The 16,088-nt window shown below is 32.7% G+C and overlaps 1 protein-coding gene across 1 annotated transcript in view; it reads right to left on the bottom strand.

Annotated features, from left to right (window-relative positions):
• The window catches only part of Xrn1 (5'-3' exoribonuclease 1), a 115,119-nt gene that overhangs the window by 66,189 nt on the left and 32,842 nt on the right, over positions 1-16,088 (bottom strand). Inside the window, exons 14-19 of the mRNA XM_076867577.1 lie at positions 14,032-14,188; positions 12,359-12,478; positions 7,667-7,836; positions 6,078-6,198; positions 5,882-5,980; positions 1,744-1,847 (exon numbers count right to left, since the gene is read on the bottom strand). Of these exons, the coding sequence (XP_076723692.1) occupies positions 1,744-1,847; positions 5,882-5,980; positions 6,078-6,198; positions 7,667-7,836; positions 12,359-12,478; positions 14,032-14,188 (771 nt within the window). The remainder of the gene's footprint in view (positions 1-1,743; positions 1,848-5,881; positions 5,981-6,077; positions 6,199-7,666; positions 7,837-12,358; positions 12,479-14,031; positions 14,189-16,088) is intronic.

Genomic DNA, 16,088 nt, shown 5'->3' with positions numbered 1-16,088 from the left:
TATACAAAACTAGATCTAAATCTCATACCTTATACAAAAATTAATTCAAAATTGATCTTTGATTTAAGGTAAAACTATAAAACTTCTCAAAGAAAATATTAAAGTCTTTGTGACCTAGGGCTAGGTGAAGAGTTCTGAGACTTTTTATCAAAAGCATTAAAACAAAAATGGTAAGTTGGATTACACTGAAAAGGTAGGAGAACTGAATCTGAATTTGATGATTCAAAAGGAATCCTTAAGATTTCACATAGAAAAGCAGACACTTATCAGAGGTTAAAAAAAAAAAAAAAAAGATCACACTGGATTGACTTTTCATCAACAACAGTACAAAACAGAATACAATAGAGAAGGCTGGGGATGTGGCTCAAGCGGTAGCACGCTTGCCTGGCATGCGTACGGCCCGGGTTCCATCCTCAGCACCACATACAAAACAAAGATGTTGTGTTCACCAAAAAAACTAAAAAATAAATATTAAAATTCTCTCTCTCTCTCTCTCTCTCTCTCTCTCTGCCTCTGTCCCTCTCTCTGCCTCTCTCCCTCTTTCTTTTAAAAAAAAAATACAATAGAGAATATGTATGCTGAGGTAAGGAAAAAGAACAGAGCCTCTAAAATTCTAAACCCATGCATGAAGAAAACAAAAAAAGATACTCTGGAGATGTAATCACCCAGAAAACAACACCAACCCATTTCTTTTCTGAAAAAATGTGTTTCAGAAAGTTTTAACTACACAAAAAATAACAAAAGAACAAGAAATCAGGACAAAAATGCTTATAGGAAATAATTAATGATCAAAAATGACAAAGAAAAACTTGTCTAAATATTCTCTCATGAAATGACTGTGAGAGGGTGGGAAGACAGGAGGGAAGTGCTGGGGAGTGATACTGGCCAAATTATATTGTATGCATGTATGAATATATAACAACTAATTCCACCATCATGTAAAATGAAAATGTACTAAAGAAGAATGTGGAGAAAAAAAGCCATGTAAGAAAAAAAAGTGACTGTGAACTTGAGGAGCTGAGCCTGGGTACATGCCTGTAACCTCACTACTCCAGAGCCTGAGGTTAAGGCAGGAGGACAGTAAGTTTGAGGCTAGTCTGAGAAAATCAGTGTGGCTGTGTCTCAAAATAAAAAGGGCTGGAAATGTAACTCAGTAGTAGAGTGCCCTGCTCAATCCCCACTACTACCAAAAAAAAAAAAAAAAGAAGGTATGTATTTTTAAAAAAATTAATGTATTATTTAAATTAAACCTATGAAGAGAATGGTAAAAGTAAGGTTATATATTATTCTTATCAGAAAGAGACATACATTTGCTAAATACTATAATGATAACCACTGATAGGAAAGAATTAGCATATAGAACTTCTAAGGTTTTAAGAGGAAAAGATGCATGTTATTTTTTATACAGAATATATTTGTTCTGCATTTTACAGTTTACAAAAGCTTTTGTATATACTCTTTTCTTTTGTTAACATTGCAAGTGAGACATTATTCCTTCTTCTTAGAAAAGAAAACTCAGTCTCAACGGGATTAAATGATTTGCCTAAGATTTTTATAGCTAAAAAAGAAGTAAAATAACATGCATCTAAAATATCTCAATAAACGTCAAAGTGGTTAAACTTCAAGTGGTATGATTAGATTTTCATTATAGTGTAAACATTCTTATAATAATTTTATCAGTTTAAAAACTGAATCAACCAAAGCAAAGCAAATATGTCAGAGAAATTATAAATAAAATCTTACTTAGTTTCGCCGTCTGATACAGCCACAACTCTAGCTTCTTCAAGGTGAGGCCAATTAACAAAGACAGACTTCCCAAGCACTGAGGAAGCTATATTTTCTACACTCTTAAAATAAGAGCAGAAAAATTAATTCATGCGTTAGGTCCAAGAGAAAACTTTATACAGGCAAAATTTTCCATTTAAGTGTTTACATTTTTTGTAAAATGAACAAGGTTGGATTAGTAATGTTACAAAATTCCATCTACTAGTAAAATTCTATGATGCTAACCATTAGATTTATAAATGTTTTGCTTATTTTTCTAATAGGAATTGAGGAAAGTGAAAAGAACAGCAGAAATGTCTATAAAAGGGCTATTCATTGCTTTATATCAACAAATATTAAAAAAATTAAGAAATAGGATCTTATTTCAGTTTGTGGGAGTATAATGAGAGAAAAAACAAAAAACATTACAGTAAAAGTCAGGAGAGGGCTGGGGATGTGGCTCAAGCGGTAACGCGCTCGCCTAGCATGCATGCGGCCCAAGTTCGATCCTCAGCACCACATACAAACAGAGATGTTGTATCCACCAAAAAATAAATAAATATTAAAAAAAAATTCTCTCTCTCTCTCTCTCTCTCTCTCTCTCTCTCTCTTAAAAAGAAAAAAAAAAAGTCAGGAGACACGTTCCAAATTTAGGTTCTACTTCTTTTTTTTAGCTACAAAAATCTTAGGCAAATCATTTAATCCCATTGAGACTGAGTTTTCTTTTCTAAGAAGAAGGAATAACCTCTCACTTGCAATGTTAACAATAAAAGAAAAGAGTATATACAAAAGCTTTTGTAAACTGTAAAATGCAGAACAAATACATTCTGTATAAAAAATAACAAGTAAAAATTCTAGTTTTAGGGGCTGTGGCTGTGGCTCAGTGGGCATATGCAAGGCACTGGGTTTGATCTCAGCACCACATAAAAATAAATAAATAAAATAAAGATATTGTGTCCAGCTACAACTAAATTTTTTTTTTTAAATCTAGTTTTAAAAAAACTATATTATTGGGCTGGGGATGTGGCTCAAGCAGTAGCGCGCTCGCCTAGCATGTGCAGGGTGCTGGGTTTGATCCTCAGCACCACATAAAAATAAAAATAAAGATGTTGTATCCACCGAAAACTAAAAAATAAACATTAAAAAATTCTCTCTCTTTAAAAAAAAACGTATTATTTAATTTGTACATATAAGTTACAGAACAACTTTGTGGTGGAAACTTAAGTTTAAATAAAACTTATTCCTTTTTTTTTTGGCTTATCCTTAATTTTTTAACAAAATTTTTTTTAACAATACAGATGCCTATTTGAGACTTTTTATAGTAATTCAATTTTGATACTTGAGTATTTGTTAAAATGAACATAGAAAACAACAGACTATCTATTCAAATGGAATTTAAGTTTTGGGGCTAGGGTTGTGGTTCAGTGGTAGGTAGAGCACCCGCCTAGCATGCATGAGGCACTGGGTTCGATCCTCAGCACCACATAAAAATAAAATCTTGTGTCTACCTAAAACTAAAAAATAAATATTTAAAAAAGTTTCAATATTAGAATGAGACTCCCTCAATTATTCTTTTTTTTTTAAAATATTTATTTTTTAGGTGTAGATGGACACAACACAATGCCTTTATTTTTATGTGGTGCTGAGGATCGAACCCGGGTCCCACCCGTGCTAGGTGAGCGCTCTACCACTGAGCCACAATCTCAGCCCATATTCTTTTTTTAAAAATATTTATTTTTTAATTGTAGTTGGACACAATACCTTTATTTTATTTATTATTTTTATGTGGTGTTGAGGATCCAACCCAGGGCCTCACAGTGCTAGGTGAGTGCTCTACTGCTAAGCCACAATCCCAGCCCCCCTCAATTATTCTTTTCCCGTTTATACATCTATTTCTGATTTTATTCTTCAAGTCTTTCAGTTTTTTAAGAAAGTGTCCTCTTTTTTTCTAGATTCTTTCATTTAAGATCTAGATAAAACCTTTTATTACTTCATATGGGGTCCTGTTATCATATACACCCTTTTCTGCTACAGTGGTTTGTCACTTCCTTCTCCATTAGCTCTATCTTCCTTCTTTGTATAGATTTTGCTGGATGTTTCTTCTTTAAATACAGTTGTTTCTATCCCTCTTTTCAATGATAAACTTTTTATTCAAGGGCTTTGTACCTGCTATTGATATTTCCTATTTACATAGCATTAGTCTAGTCTTTAGGAATTGAACTTCTGCCTCCACCAATCTACTGGAATGAAATTCTCTAAGGCCAACATCAATGCTCAAATTCAAAGACCTGACTTTAGTTTTTATTTTCCTTCTAACTTAGGAAGCATACAGCCACTGTTCCATGATTTTGTGGTACTACTTAACTTGGAATCATTCTTTTGTATCCATGACTCTACTTTTACTTTTTGTTCCCCAATAGCAATGGGTATTAAACCCAGAATTTTATGCATACTAGGCAAATATTTTTACCAAGGAGCTACATTCCTAGACCTTTTAAATTGTATTTTGAGACAGAGTCTTAACAAGTCGTTCAGGTTGGCCACAAACTTGAGATCCTCCCAAGTAGCCAGGCTCACTATGTTACTTTTATTGGCTCTTCTGCATCCTATATAACTGTGGGTAATGTTGAGACCATGAATGCTCTGTGAAGCTTTTCTTTGAGGAAATGAGTCTCAAGGCCTAAGCTATCAATTCTCTGTTGATAGCTTGTAGAATCCTATCTCTCTTTGCTCAAGCTCCAGGCATTTAACTGTGAATAAGCAGCCTTTCTTAACTGAGTTTTTCCATCTGAACTACAATACAAATAAAAAATAACTTAATTATTTTCTTGATTTTTCTAAAAATGGTTCATAACTAGCATCATTCTAAATGTAGTAGAAGATTAGTTAATTTATTGCAGACAATGAGTGCCTTAGGGCATTAGGGCTTTTATCACTTATGAAACATTGTTTAAGAAAAGCTGGCAGGCTGGAGTTGTGACTCAGTAGTATAGTGCTTGCCTAGCATGTGTGAAGCACTAGGTTTGATTCTCAGCACCACATAAAAAATAAAATAAAATAAAATAAAGATATTGTGTCCATCTACAGCTGAAAATATTAAAAAAGAAAAAAAAAGCTGGCAAAGCAGCTCCAGTTAAATGTCCTAGTACCACTATAAATATTCATCAATATCCTTCATTAATCATCCTAAACCAGCAATTCCTCTATTTTAACTTTTGTATCCAGTAAACTACAATTATTCCCTAGTACCTTAGATAGCTCAGTAATATCTACTGTTTTCTTTCTCTTTTTACCCTCTGTATTTGAACAAATAATAAAACTTGTCAATTTATCTTGCTCATTTAATCTATTGCCACTTCCACAGTTTAGGCCCTTCTCACCTAAACATAGTGCTATAGTTTCTGAACTAGCAAACTTTCCCATTTTCTTCCGTTGCTCTTTTGTGCAATTTAGTCTATGATAATACCACCAAATTAATCTTTATGAAAATATTGATTTCAATATAATAGTCATGGGAAAAAAAAACCCTCCAAATTTCTTAGCCTGGTATTCAAAGTCCTCTATAATATCTGGCCTCAATCTGTTTTTTCAACCTTATCATCCACTATTTCCCACAAGTCCTCCGTTTCAGTCAAGTTTAATCCTTCTCATATCACATTTATTTTAAAATAAGAAAAAGTATTAAATAATTTATATTCACAAAGATTAAAAGAATAACACAATTTATCATATACTTTTTACTAAAAATTCCCAGTTTGTGATATTTCTTTCAACTAGCCTGACTTTCCCCTCCTTTTCTCCTCTTTTGCCCTAATATGTCTTTTGAACCTGGCTCAAGACTATTTTCATCTGCATGCAAGTCTGTACTTAAACTTTGGCTTATATAGTTCATCTCCTTCCAAAGTTCCTGGAGTACATTTTTGCTCACTATGCTACAATTATACAGGTTCTTAAACTGTTATTTAATTAGTGTAAATGTTTCTTTGCTTCATCCTTATTTAGAATGTGAACCTTTGGAGTATAGCACATTATACATCATTGGTAAACACCTTGGTGACTACAAACATTTTTATCCATAATAAGCACTGAATAAATAAATGATAAATGAAATACTTACAAGTTCATCTGATTCTATATTCACTAAGATTTCCAACATCATGTTTTCTCCACGACTGCTTTGCTGGAATACTTGAACACCACTTTTTTTCAAAAAAAACTTTAAAAGAATTCAAAGAATTTGATTTTAATTCTTTCTCCATAAGCAGTTCACATTATAATAAAGTGAAAAGGTTCTGAATTAAATAGCCACTGACTTTATGTTTGATGTGTTTCAGAGTAGGGAATCCGCAGAAATATAATGCCTTCTGGTCAACTCTGGTTATTTTGTTCTTGTTTATGTCCACACGCCAAGCATCTAATGATATTATTTTGTACCTAGAAAATAAATCAAGGTATTTAATTTAAAATTCAAACATTAGGACTGGGGTTGTGGCTCAGGGGTAAAGTGCTCGCCTGGCACATTCGAGGCCCTGGGTTCGATCCTCAGCACCACATATAAATAAATAAAATAAAGGTATTGTGTCCAACTACAACTAAAAAATAAATATTAAAAAAATAAAATAAAATTCAAACATTACAAGCACTTACAGTTTTTCAACTTTCCCTTAATTATTTCCCAAGAATTATTCTGACTTTTAGAGAAGGGAATGACAATTAGTTCTTTTAGACAAATAGAATACTGGGAAGGATATCCTAGCTTCTCTGTTGTTACTGGTCTAGATACAACCATGAACTTTTCCTTCAGAAACTTAAATCTATATGTATAACTGATTTATAAAATAAAGAAAACACAAATCTCTATATTGTTCATGTCTCAAAATCCAAGATGAAAAATTAACATTTTATAATAACTACCTCATTGTCCTACTTGCTTTAACAAGAGGAAATATTACACTGAGAGATGTTCACTTTATTTGCAACTCAACTACCTTCGGGGTAGATTATTTGCAGGGAAGATAAGAAAAAAAACTCCAGATGAGTGGCATATGCCTGTAGTTCCAGAGACTCTGGAGGCTGAGGTAAAAAGAATCATCAAGTTTGAGGCCAGCCTAAGCAGCAGAGTGAGACCCTCTCAAAATAAATAATAAAAACAATAAAATGTAATGTTCAATCCCCAGTATCAAAAAAGAAAAGAGAAAATAGGCATTTTAATTAAGAAGAGAAAACATGGGTCTGAGGTAATAAGAGTGAATCTTTTACTTTTCTTCTTTCGAGTTGGGTGGTTGGTGGTACAAGAGGCCAAGTTAGAGCATATCAAATAATGCTGGCAGCAGAGACACTGACAATGAAAAAAAAAATTCAAAACAAAAATCCTCTACAGTGACACAATAGACAGAGATATATATCAGGAAGAAAAAACATAAAATTTTAACAGAAGAAAAGAGGGTAGAATGTGACCAAAGTGGAGAAATGTAGGAACAAGTGTTAGAGATGCTGAAATCCCTGCAAGTTGGACAAAATCCATTTAATTAGGTTTTGTTTTCTTAAAGTTTTAAATTATTTTATTTATTTATTTTTATGTGTTGCTGAGGATCGAACCCCGCACCTTACATGTGCTAGGCAAATGCTCTACTGCTGAACCACAACCCCAGCCCTTGTTTTGTTTTTTTGAGACAGGGTCTTGCTATGTTGCTTAGGCTGGTGTCAAATTCTTGGGCTCAAGTGATTCTTCCACCTCGGCTTTCTGAGTTCCTGGCAATACAGGCACATGCCATCACACCCAGCTCATTAATAATCAATTGACTCTGTCATAAACTATTTGTTCATTCTCCAAAATAGATATTCAAAACTGTTTTGGTGTCAGAGGGCTCTTTGTTGTTGAAAAATTACCACATAACCTTACCTTGTACAACATCGTTCTATGGCAGGGAACTTTTCTGGCCATGGAGAAGGGTAGGTAAACTCTGTGTCTCTATCATACCAGCACATTAGACACTCACTATGTTGGTTTCTTTTCCTCTCTTCCTTTTTGAGGGAGTGGTTACATGTCTCCATGGCTTCCAACAATCGCTTCTGAATGTAAAGAACGAAAAGAAGAATTAAAAGTTTTAAAATTCCATAATCTCAATGTACTGAATAAATACTGTTTCTTCCATGTAGAATCACTATTTGTGTGCTTGAAAAACAAAATCTTAACTACTGAAACTCTTCCAATTTCTTACATAAAAATGTGATATGCTCTTCATTGCTTCATAGGGATCTAGCATACTGCTGCCACTGCAAATTCCTCTGAAACTATTAGTCCAATAGTAGCCACTAAAGTGCAGATAAAAAAGCAGCAGTGAATCAAATTTTATTTTATTTTGTGGGACTATAAATTGAACCTAGGGCCTTGCACATACAATATAAACATCACTGTACTAGTCCCAGCTCAAGAATTAAATTTTAAACATGAACTTATAATATCATAAATCATGCAGTATTACTTTTTTACTTTACAAATTTTGCAGTGGCATAGCAACTGTCCACCTTTCTAAGTTAATTTACAAATTTAACGTAATTCCAATCAAAATAACAATAGTTTAAAATATATGTAAACTTTTTTGCCAGACATGGTGGTGCATGACTGTAATTCTAGTGATTTGATAAGCTGAGAAAGGAGAATTACAAGATTGAGGCCAGCCTCAGCAATTTAGTGAGACTCTATCTCAAAATAAAAAATAAAAAGGGCGGGTAGTGCACCTCTGAGTTCAATCCCCATAATGAAAACAAAAACAAAAACAAAAACAAATTGTTTTTTTAAGAGGACAAAATTGTAACAATGTTCACACAGAAGAATGTGTGAATACTAAAAAAGAATTTGGGGGCTGGGGATGTGGCTCAAGCAGTAGCGCGCTCGCCTGGCATGCGTGCGGCCGGGGTTTGATCCTCAGCACCACATACAAACAAAGATGTTGTGTCCGCCGAAAACTAAAAAATAAATATTAAAAAATTTTCTCTCTCTCTCTCTCTCTTTAAAAAAAAAAAAAAAAAAGAATTTGGGACGAGTCTTACCAGATCCTATCACCATTATAAAGCCATTATAATAAAAACAGATGAGAAGAACAGAAAAGAGTTAAAAGTGAATCCAAAGATACTTCAAACATAGGAATTCAGATATTTAAGTAATGATGTTGTCATTATTGACTAAACTATCCAGTTATTAAAAAGATACATACACATAAAAGTATTAAGAGAAAATCTAAAATATTGAGATTTAGAGCAATAAGCTTTTTTTTGAAAATTTTTATTTGTTTTAATTAGTTATACATGACAGTAATTAGTTATACATGACAGCAATTAAGTTCTTTTTGAAGCAGAAAAAGTCTAACACCTTTAAGGAAAAAGATATTTTGAAGTAAAAGAAAGTGTATGTAACAGAGGATACTATATAACAAATCAGTAGACAAATGTGATAATGAAAACACTACTCTTAACATACAAATTTACTTAAAAAAATCAAAAAGAAGAGAAATGCAGGAGAGACTACAAACAAGTATAAACAGGCAATTTACAAAAGAGAAAATGTAAAGGGTGAACATACACAAAACTACACTCAAGAAAAACAGACATATAGGCCAAAGGAACAAACTAGAGAGCGCAAAAATAAGTCCAGGATTTATAGTCAACTAATCTTTGAAAGGGTGCCAAGAACAAACAACAGGAACAGGATAGTCTCTTCAATAAACAGTAGTGGAAAAATTAGATATCCACATGAAGAAAAATGAAACTGGATCCTTATCTTACATCATCAACAAAGAAATCAACTAAAAATGGATTAATGACTTAAATATCTAAGCTATAAAATAATGAGAAGAAAACAAGGAAAATCCTTCTTGACACAGTATGGGAAATGATTTTTTGGATATGATTGAAAAAGCACAGGCAACAAAAGCAAAAACAGACAAATGGGATTGCAGCAAACTAAATAAAATGTCTGCATAGCAAAGGAAATAACAAAGCCAAGAGACAATTTATGGAACGGGAGAAAACATTTGCAAACTATATATATCTTAAAGAGGTACAATCCAAAAATATATTAGAAACTCAGTATAAATATATATCAACTCATTAGCAACAAAACAAAAACTGACAAAAATCAGTAAAGTGAGGACCAGGATTGTAGTTTAGCAGCAGAGAGCTTTCCTAGAATGTATGAGGCCCTGGGTTCGATCCTCAGCACCACATAAAAATAAATAAAGATATTGTGTCCATCTACAACTAAAAATATATTTTAAAAAAATCAGGAAAGGATCTGAATAGATATTTTTCCAAAGAAGACACTCAGAACTGGAGTACAGCTCAGTGGTACAGTGCTTGCTTAGTAGCAGGCATTAGGCCCTAGGTTCACCTGCCAAAAACATGCGTAGAACAGCAGGAAAATGAAAAAACATTCAACGTTACTAATAATCAAAGAAATGAAAAATAAAACTACAATGAGATATCATTTTATTTCTATTAGGATGGATATTATAAAAAAGTTAAAGACAAAAGCTATTATTGGTGAGGAAAAAGAAAGAGCCCTTTATACTGCTGGTAGAATGTAAGTTAGTATAGTCATTATGGTAAACACCATGTAGATTATTAAAAAAATTTAAAAATATTACTGTTTGATCCAGCAATCTGACAAGCAAATAAATATCCAAATAAAATGAAATAATTAACTCCCAAGTTCACTGCAGCACTGTTTATAGTAGCCAAGCTATGGAATTACCCTAAGGGTTGGTCAACAGATAGAAGGATAAAGAATATATGGTATATATACACAATGGAATTACTCATTCTTTAAAGACAGGAAATTCTGTCATATGTGATAACATGAATGAACTTGGGGAACATTATGCTAAGTGAAATAAGACAGACACAGAAAGATGACATGTTGCATGATATTATGTACATGTGGAATCTAAGAAGTTGAACTCTTTAGAAGCAGAGCAGAATGGTTGTTGGCAGGGGCTAGCAGGGGTGGGGAATGGGGGCAGAGGGGACAGAGAAGGGTTGGTCAAAGTGTACAAACTTTTAGTTATACAGGATGAGTAAGTTCTGGAGTATGATGACTAAAGTTAATAAAACTGCATTATACACTTTAAAAAATAATTTCAGATTCACAAGAAGTTGTGAATTATTATAGTAAAGAGCATTCCTATGGTTTCCAGTTTTCCCTAGTTATTACCTCTTATATATAAAACCATAGTATATTATCTCTTATATATAAAACCATAGTATATTATCAAAACCAAGTCCCTGAGATTATTTCAATACTACTATACTACTAATTTTCTTTTAAAATTTTTTTTTTGGTTATAGATGAACAACACTTTTATTTTTTAAATTTATTTTTATGTGGTACTGAGGATCAAACCCAGTGACTCACACATGCTAGGCAAGCGCTGTACCACTGAGCCACAACCGCAGCCCCAAACTACTAGTTTTTACATGTTTTTTTTCACTTAATATTTTGACCCAAGCTTTTTATATCAATAGTTCTTTCCTTTTTTATTGCTAAGTTATTTCATTATGAGAATGCACTATGTGTTTACCCATTTACACAATAAAAGATATTTGAATTTTTTTTTCTAGTTTGCAGTTATTCCAAATAAAATTGCTCTGAACATTCACACACTGTTTTTTTTGTGTACATAGTTTTCACTCTCTAGTATAAGTATTGAAGAGTGTATTGCTAGACTGTGTAGTCAATGTTAAACAGCTTTACTAACTTCCCCACCTTACACACAAACAAATCAGCAAGCACATTCTGAGAAAATGGGGCAGATATTAAGGGAAGCCTGACAAATGCTCAAGCTGAAGAGGATGTGTGTGTATATGTGCAGACAAGCAGATCATACCTTAGCATCAGAGTTTGAGCAATAATCCTCCATGAGATAAAAACAATCTCTCTCAGTTCTGAAAATTCTATTAGTATTCTAATTGGGCAATTTCCACCATTTCACTTGAAAGAATGTACATTCTCAGTATAGTGTATTATAAATATTAATGAAGTTGAATAGGTTTTTATTGAAAATCTTTATCCTTATTTTCTGTCTTGTGCTATCATTGTGCTATCAATTCTTCAGAGAAAAGTATCAAAATTTCTACCTATAATTGTGGATTTCTCTCTTTCTTCCTCAATTCTGAGTTTTTGTTTCACGTTGAAACTGTTATTAGGTGCATTTGTATTTAGGATTTTTCTGTCTTTTCTTCCTTTCTTTTATTTGATTCTGGGGATCATACTTAAGACCTCGCACATATTAGACAAGTACTTTATCACCAAGTTATATGTCCAGTTCCTCTGCCTTGGTGAACTGATTGCCTCTCTTATCATTAGAAATATCCCTGTTTATCTCTGGTAATATTCTTTGTTCTGAAGTTATTTACTTTGTCTAATATTAGTAAAGCCATTCCAGCCTTATCATTAATATACTTTGAAGTTTTGAGTACACAATGAAGAGTGGCTAAGTCTCAAACAAAATATAAGTGGTGATGAAAATCAACTGCTTATTAACTTAAGTGAAATAATGTCTGCTTAAGAATGTATATAATTATTACATGCACTGACCTCATCAATAAAAGGTATTAATACCACAGCTTCCCATTCCTGTTGTTTTCCATTTAGATCAGTTTTAAAATCAGGTGGATAATATTCTATAATTGGAGAGTCTTCACTGGTCATCAAATGCTATAAAAAATAAAATAGTATACAGAAATATAAGAAAATTAATATAGCTTTTTATTAATATATTTATATTTCCTCACAAGTTACTTTAAAATTTTTAAGCAAACTAAATTTTTATTTTTAGGTATTGCAATGCACTCAGTTGCTATATTTTGATTTTCAACTATAAGAATTCCAATTTCACTACTATTGTTTACATTCCTGTTTCATTCACTTAGTTATAATAGCAAACACATCTTTACTCTGAACTTTATCATTTTAAAAACTTTTCATTCTGTGAGATGTAGGCCCTAAATTCTGTTTTCTTTTTCAGGCTTCATTTCAGAAGCTTCTAATAGTCCTCCATTAAAAAAAATAATTCTTTGTGTCCTGATTGATTCTATTAAGTAATATAACAACTGTTGTCCAGAATTGAAGAAATAAACAATTAAAATCCAAGAACTACTGAAACACTAACATCATAGAGTCCAGTAATACACATTTTTTATTATTAAAGATTTTATAACACAGGTAGACAAAGTGTATAGATGTTTTACAAAAAGAAAGCATAAGGAAATAATACAGAAGACAATATTTTTTTTTTCAAAGAAATAAAACAACATATTCCCGGCATGATATTCAAAATATTAATGAATATGGCACTTGCAATGAGCAAATAAAACAATCACGGCTGTAATACACTTGCATGGTCATACTGGCCCACAGTGGCTGAATATCAAAGTTTAATATGTGCAAGGGAAGGAAAAAAAGCATCAAAGAAACTTATAAGGGGAGACAAGAGGCTAGGATCAAGGCTGGGTTAAGTGTCAGAATCTTTCTGACACAGCAAAAGGTATGTGTGTACATAATTCCTGGAAGCTGATAATGGAATTAAAAGAACATACTACTGATACTCTAGAAGAACTAATGAAGTGTACTTTCCTGATCTGTTAGCTTAGTATAATTTTGCTGACCCTGTATTCCTCTTGTTATGTAAAATATGTCAGCCTTTCAGTTTGATAAATGAAATCCTTAAAATTCAAATATACATGGGGGTAATACTGCTGATAAATTATTTATTAGAGGCATCCATGTTCTAATAGGCAGCAGGTAAGAGAGAACAGGAATGAATCTGAAAATGTGTAGACCAACAAGATAGCTTCTGATTTTACCTGTTTTAGTTTACTTTCTTCAGTGTAGACACAAATTAAAGATGTGTTTAAAGGTGTTAAAAATGAAAAAGCTAGGCTCTAAATAGTTTATAAAGTTTTTTCATTTTTAAAACAAAACCAGTATTTAAACCAGAAATTACTTTTCAAGGAGCTTGTTAAAGAAATACTGTATTTAAAATGGAAAATAAATGTATTTATCTACTAAATATATTTGTGTATTATTGTTTCTTAGATTTGGACAAGGAACTCTTAAATATGAAAAAGAATATAAAAACATTCAATTCTAAAACTCACCTGGGGCTGGGGATATAGCTCAGTTGGTAAAGTCCTTGCCTTGCATGCTCAATCCCCAGCACCACCAAAAAAAAAAAAAAAAAAAAAAAAAAAAAATCATCTAAAACTCACCTGATAGCATGTAGGAAGTAAATTTTTGCTAGCCGCTGGAAGTACAGCAAGAAGCTGTTCAAATGGTTTAAAAGGTTTTCCTAGTTCAAAATGGATTTGGAGTGTACTGATGTTGCGGATGTCTGACAGGAAAGGTGCATAATGATAAGGATAATACCTACAAAACAAAATGAGTTTTAAGCAACTGGAAACCATGAAACAAGTCAATAATTTATATATATGTGTGTGTGTGTGTATATATATATATATTTTTTATAGTTTAACACCATATAGCAATAAATTTCAAGAAAAATTAAGTATCACCCACAATTCTACCACCCGAATATAAGAAATCAGCACAGTTAGAAAATGTAGATGGCATTATGGCAAAAAGTATTATATTTCCTTAATTTTCAAGTGCAGTTTCAGATTTCTAAAATTCAGGTAATTGAAGAATGCATATAATGTAATGCTGTTTTTGTTTTGTTTTTGAGATGGGGTCTCAAGTGATCCTCTTGCCTCAGCTTCCTTAGTATTGGCACTACAGGTGCATGCCACTGATCTTGAATTTGTAATACTTTTTCGAATTCACAAAATGCTCATCATGAATCTTCCAGTCCATATGCTGGATAGTAATGAGGTAGTCAGAGGATCTTCAGTCTTGTCAGTTGGCCCTGGGACCTTCAAGCAAGGTCCTGGGAGCAGCTGAAGGTTCTGATAAAAGCTTTAATTAGTTCATAAGGACAGAGGGAGGAATAGTGAGTCTAAGCTAATGTGGCCCTTAATGGTCAACTCTAAGAACTTTTTTATTTGAATTCATATACATATTATTATATTTATAATAGAGATTAAAACATGCATCAATTACATACTAATTTTATTTTATATCATTCATGTTTAACTTTATATTTTAAATCATTCTATCCTTTTTTTTTAAGCTACAGATGACACTATTTATTTATTTATTTATTGATGGTACTGGGGATTGAACTCAATAGTAATTGGCCACTGAGCCACATCCCCAGGCATTTTTTTGCATTTTATTTAGAGACAGGGTCTCACAAAGTTGCTTAGTGCCTTGCTTTTGCTGAGGCTGGCTTTGAACTTGTGATCCTCCTGTCTCCGCCTCCCAAACCCCTGGGATTACAGGCGTGCCCCACTGCACCCAGCTATTTATTTAATTTTATGTGGTGCTGAGGATCGAACCCAGTGTCTCACACATCGAGCCACAATCCCAGCCCCACCATTTCATCTTTAACTATGTATTTTTACAAAGCTTTGAACATAAACACTTAAAAATTTTTCGATATGCTCTAGGTGTTTGACTCAGGTGTGTGTGTGTGTATGTGTGTTTTGTGTATGTGTTTATATTTTCTAATTGTGGCATACTTTTCAAAGCAATGGAAAAAGTTAGGAGAAATAATGTAAAACAAACAGACTCTGGAATCAGACACACTTGGACTTGGTTCTGGGATGTAAGATTTTGGGAAGATTAAACTTTTTGAGGCTTTATTTCTTCATCTGTAATGGGGGAAAACAATGTCTACTTTAGTTGTGAAGATTAGATGAGAACATGCTTCTCAAGTGTCTGGTCTTCATGCGTGAAAACAATAGAAACAACTTATGTGAGCCCTCTTAAAAAAACAAAGCAAGCTATGTTATCACCTAAGTCTTCACTTTTCACTGACCATCTTTTGGTCTGTTACTTTTCTATTTTGGTGGATGGTTTTGAATAAAATTTGCTGGAACAGGGAAGAGAAATGGCAAATTATTACTATTTCCAGTAAAAGCAAATGATTCCTTTCTCCTTTATTTTTCCAGCCTAACATACAACTAGTCTAGTCTTCAAAAAATTATTACTATTTGAAAAAAAATTTAAACACACAAAAATTTAGAGAATACAATGAATACTCTCATGTAACTATCACCCAGATCTGATAGTTATCTAAACTTAAGTCATTCTTGATTCATCTCTTTTCTTTCTCTCTCTCTCTTTTTTTTTTTTTTTGGCGGGGGGTGATGCTGGGACTCAAACCAGGACTTCTTGCATGCTAGACAAATGAGCTACAACCGAATTA

This window comes from Callospermophilus lateralis, chromosome 10 (genome assembly GCF_048772815.1).
Source record: "Callospermophilus lateralis isolate mCalLat2 chromosome 10, mCalLat2.hap1, whole genome shotgun sequence".
Taxonomy (NCBI): domain Eukaryota; kingdom Metazoa; phylum Chordata; class Mammalia; order Rodentia; family Sciuridae; genus Callospermophilus; species Callospermophilus lateralis.
The sequence above is the reverse complement of the archived record's forward strand: the minus strand, read 5'-3'. Positions and strand labels throughout refer to the sequence as shown.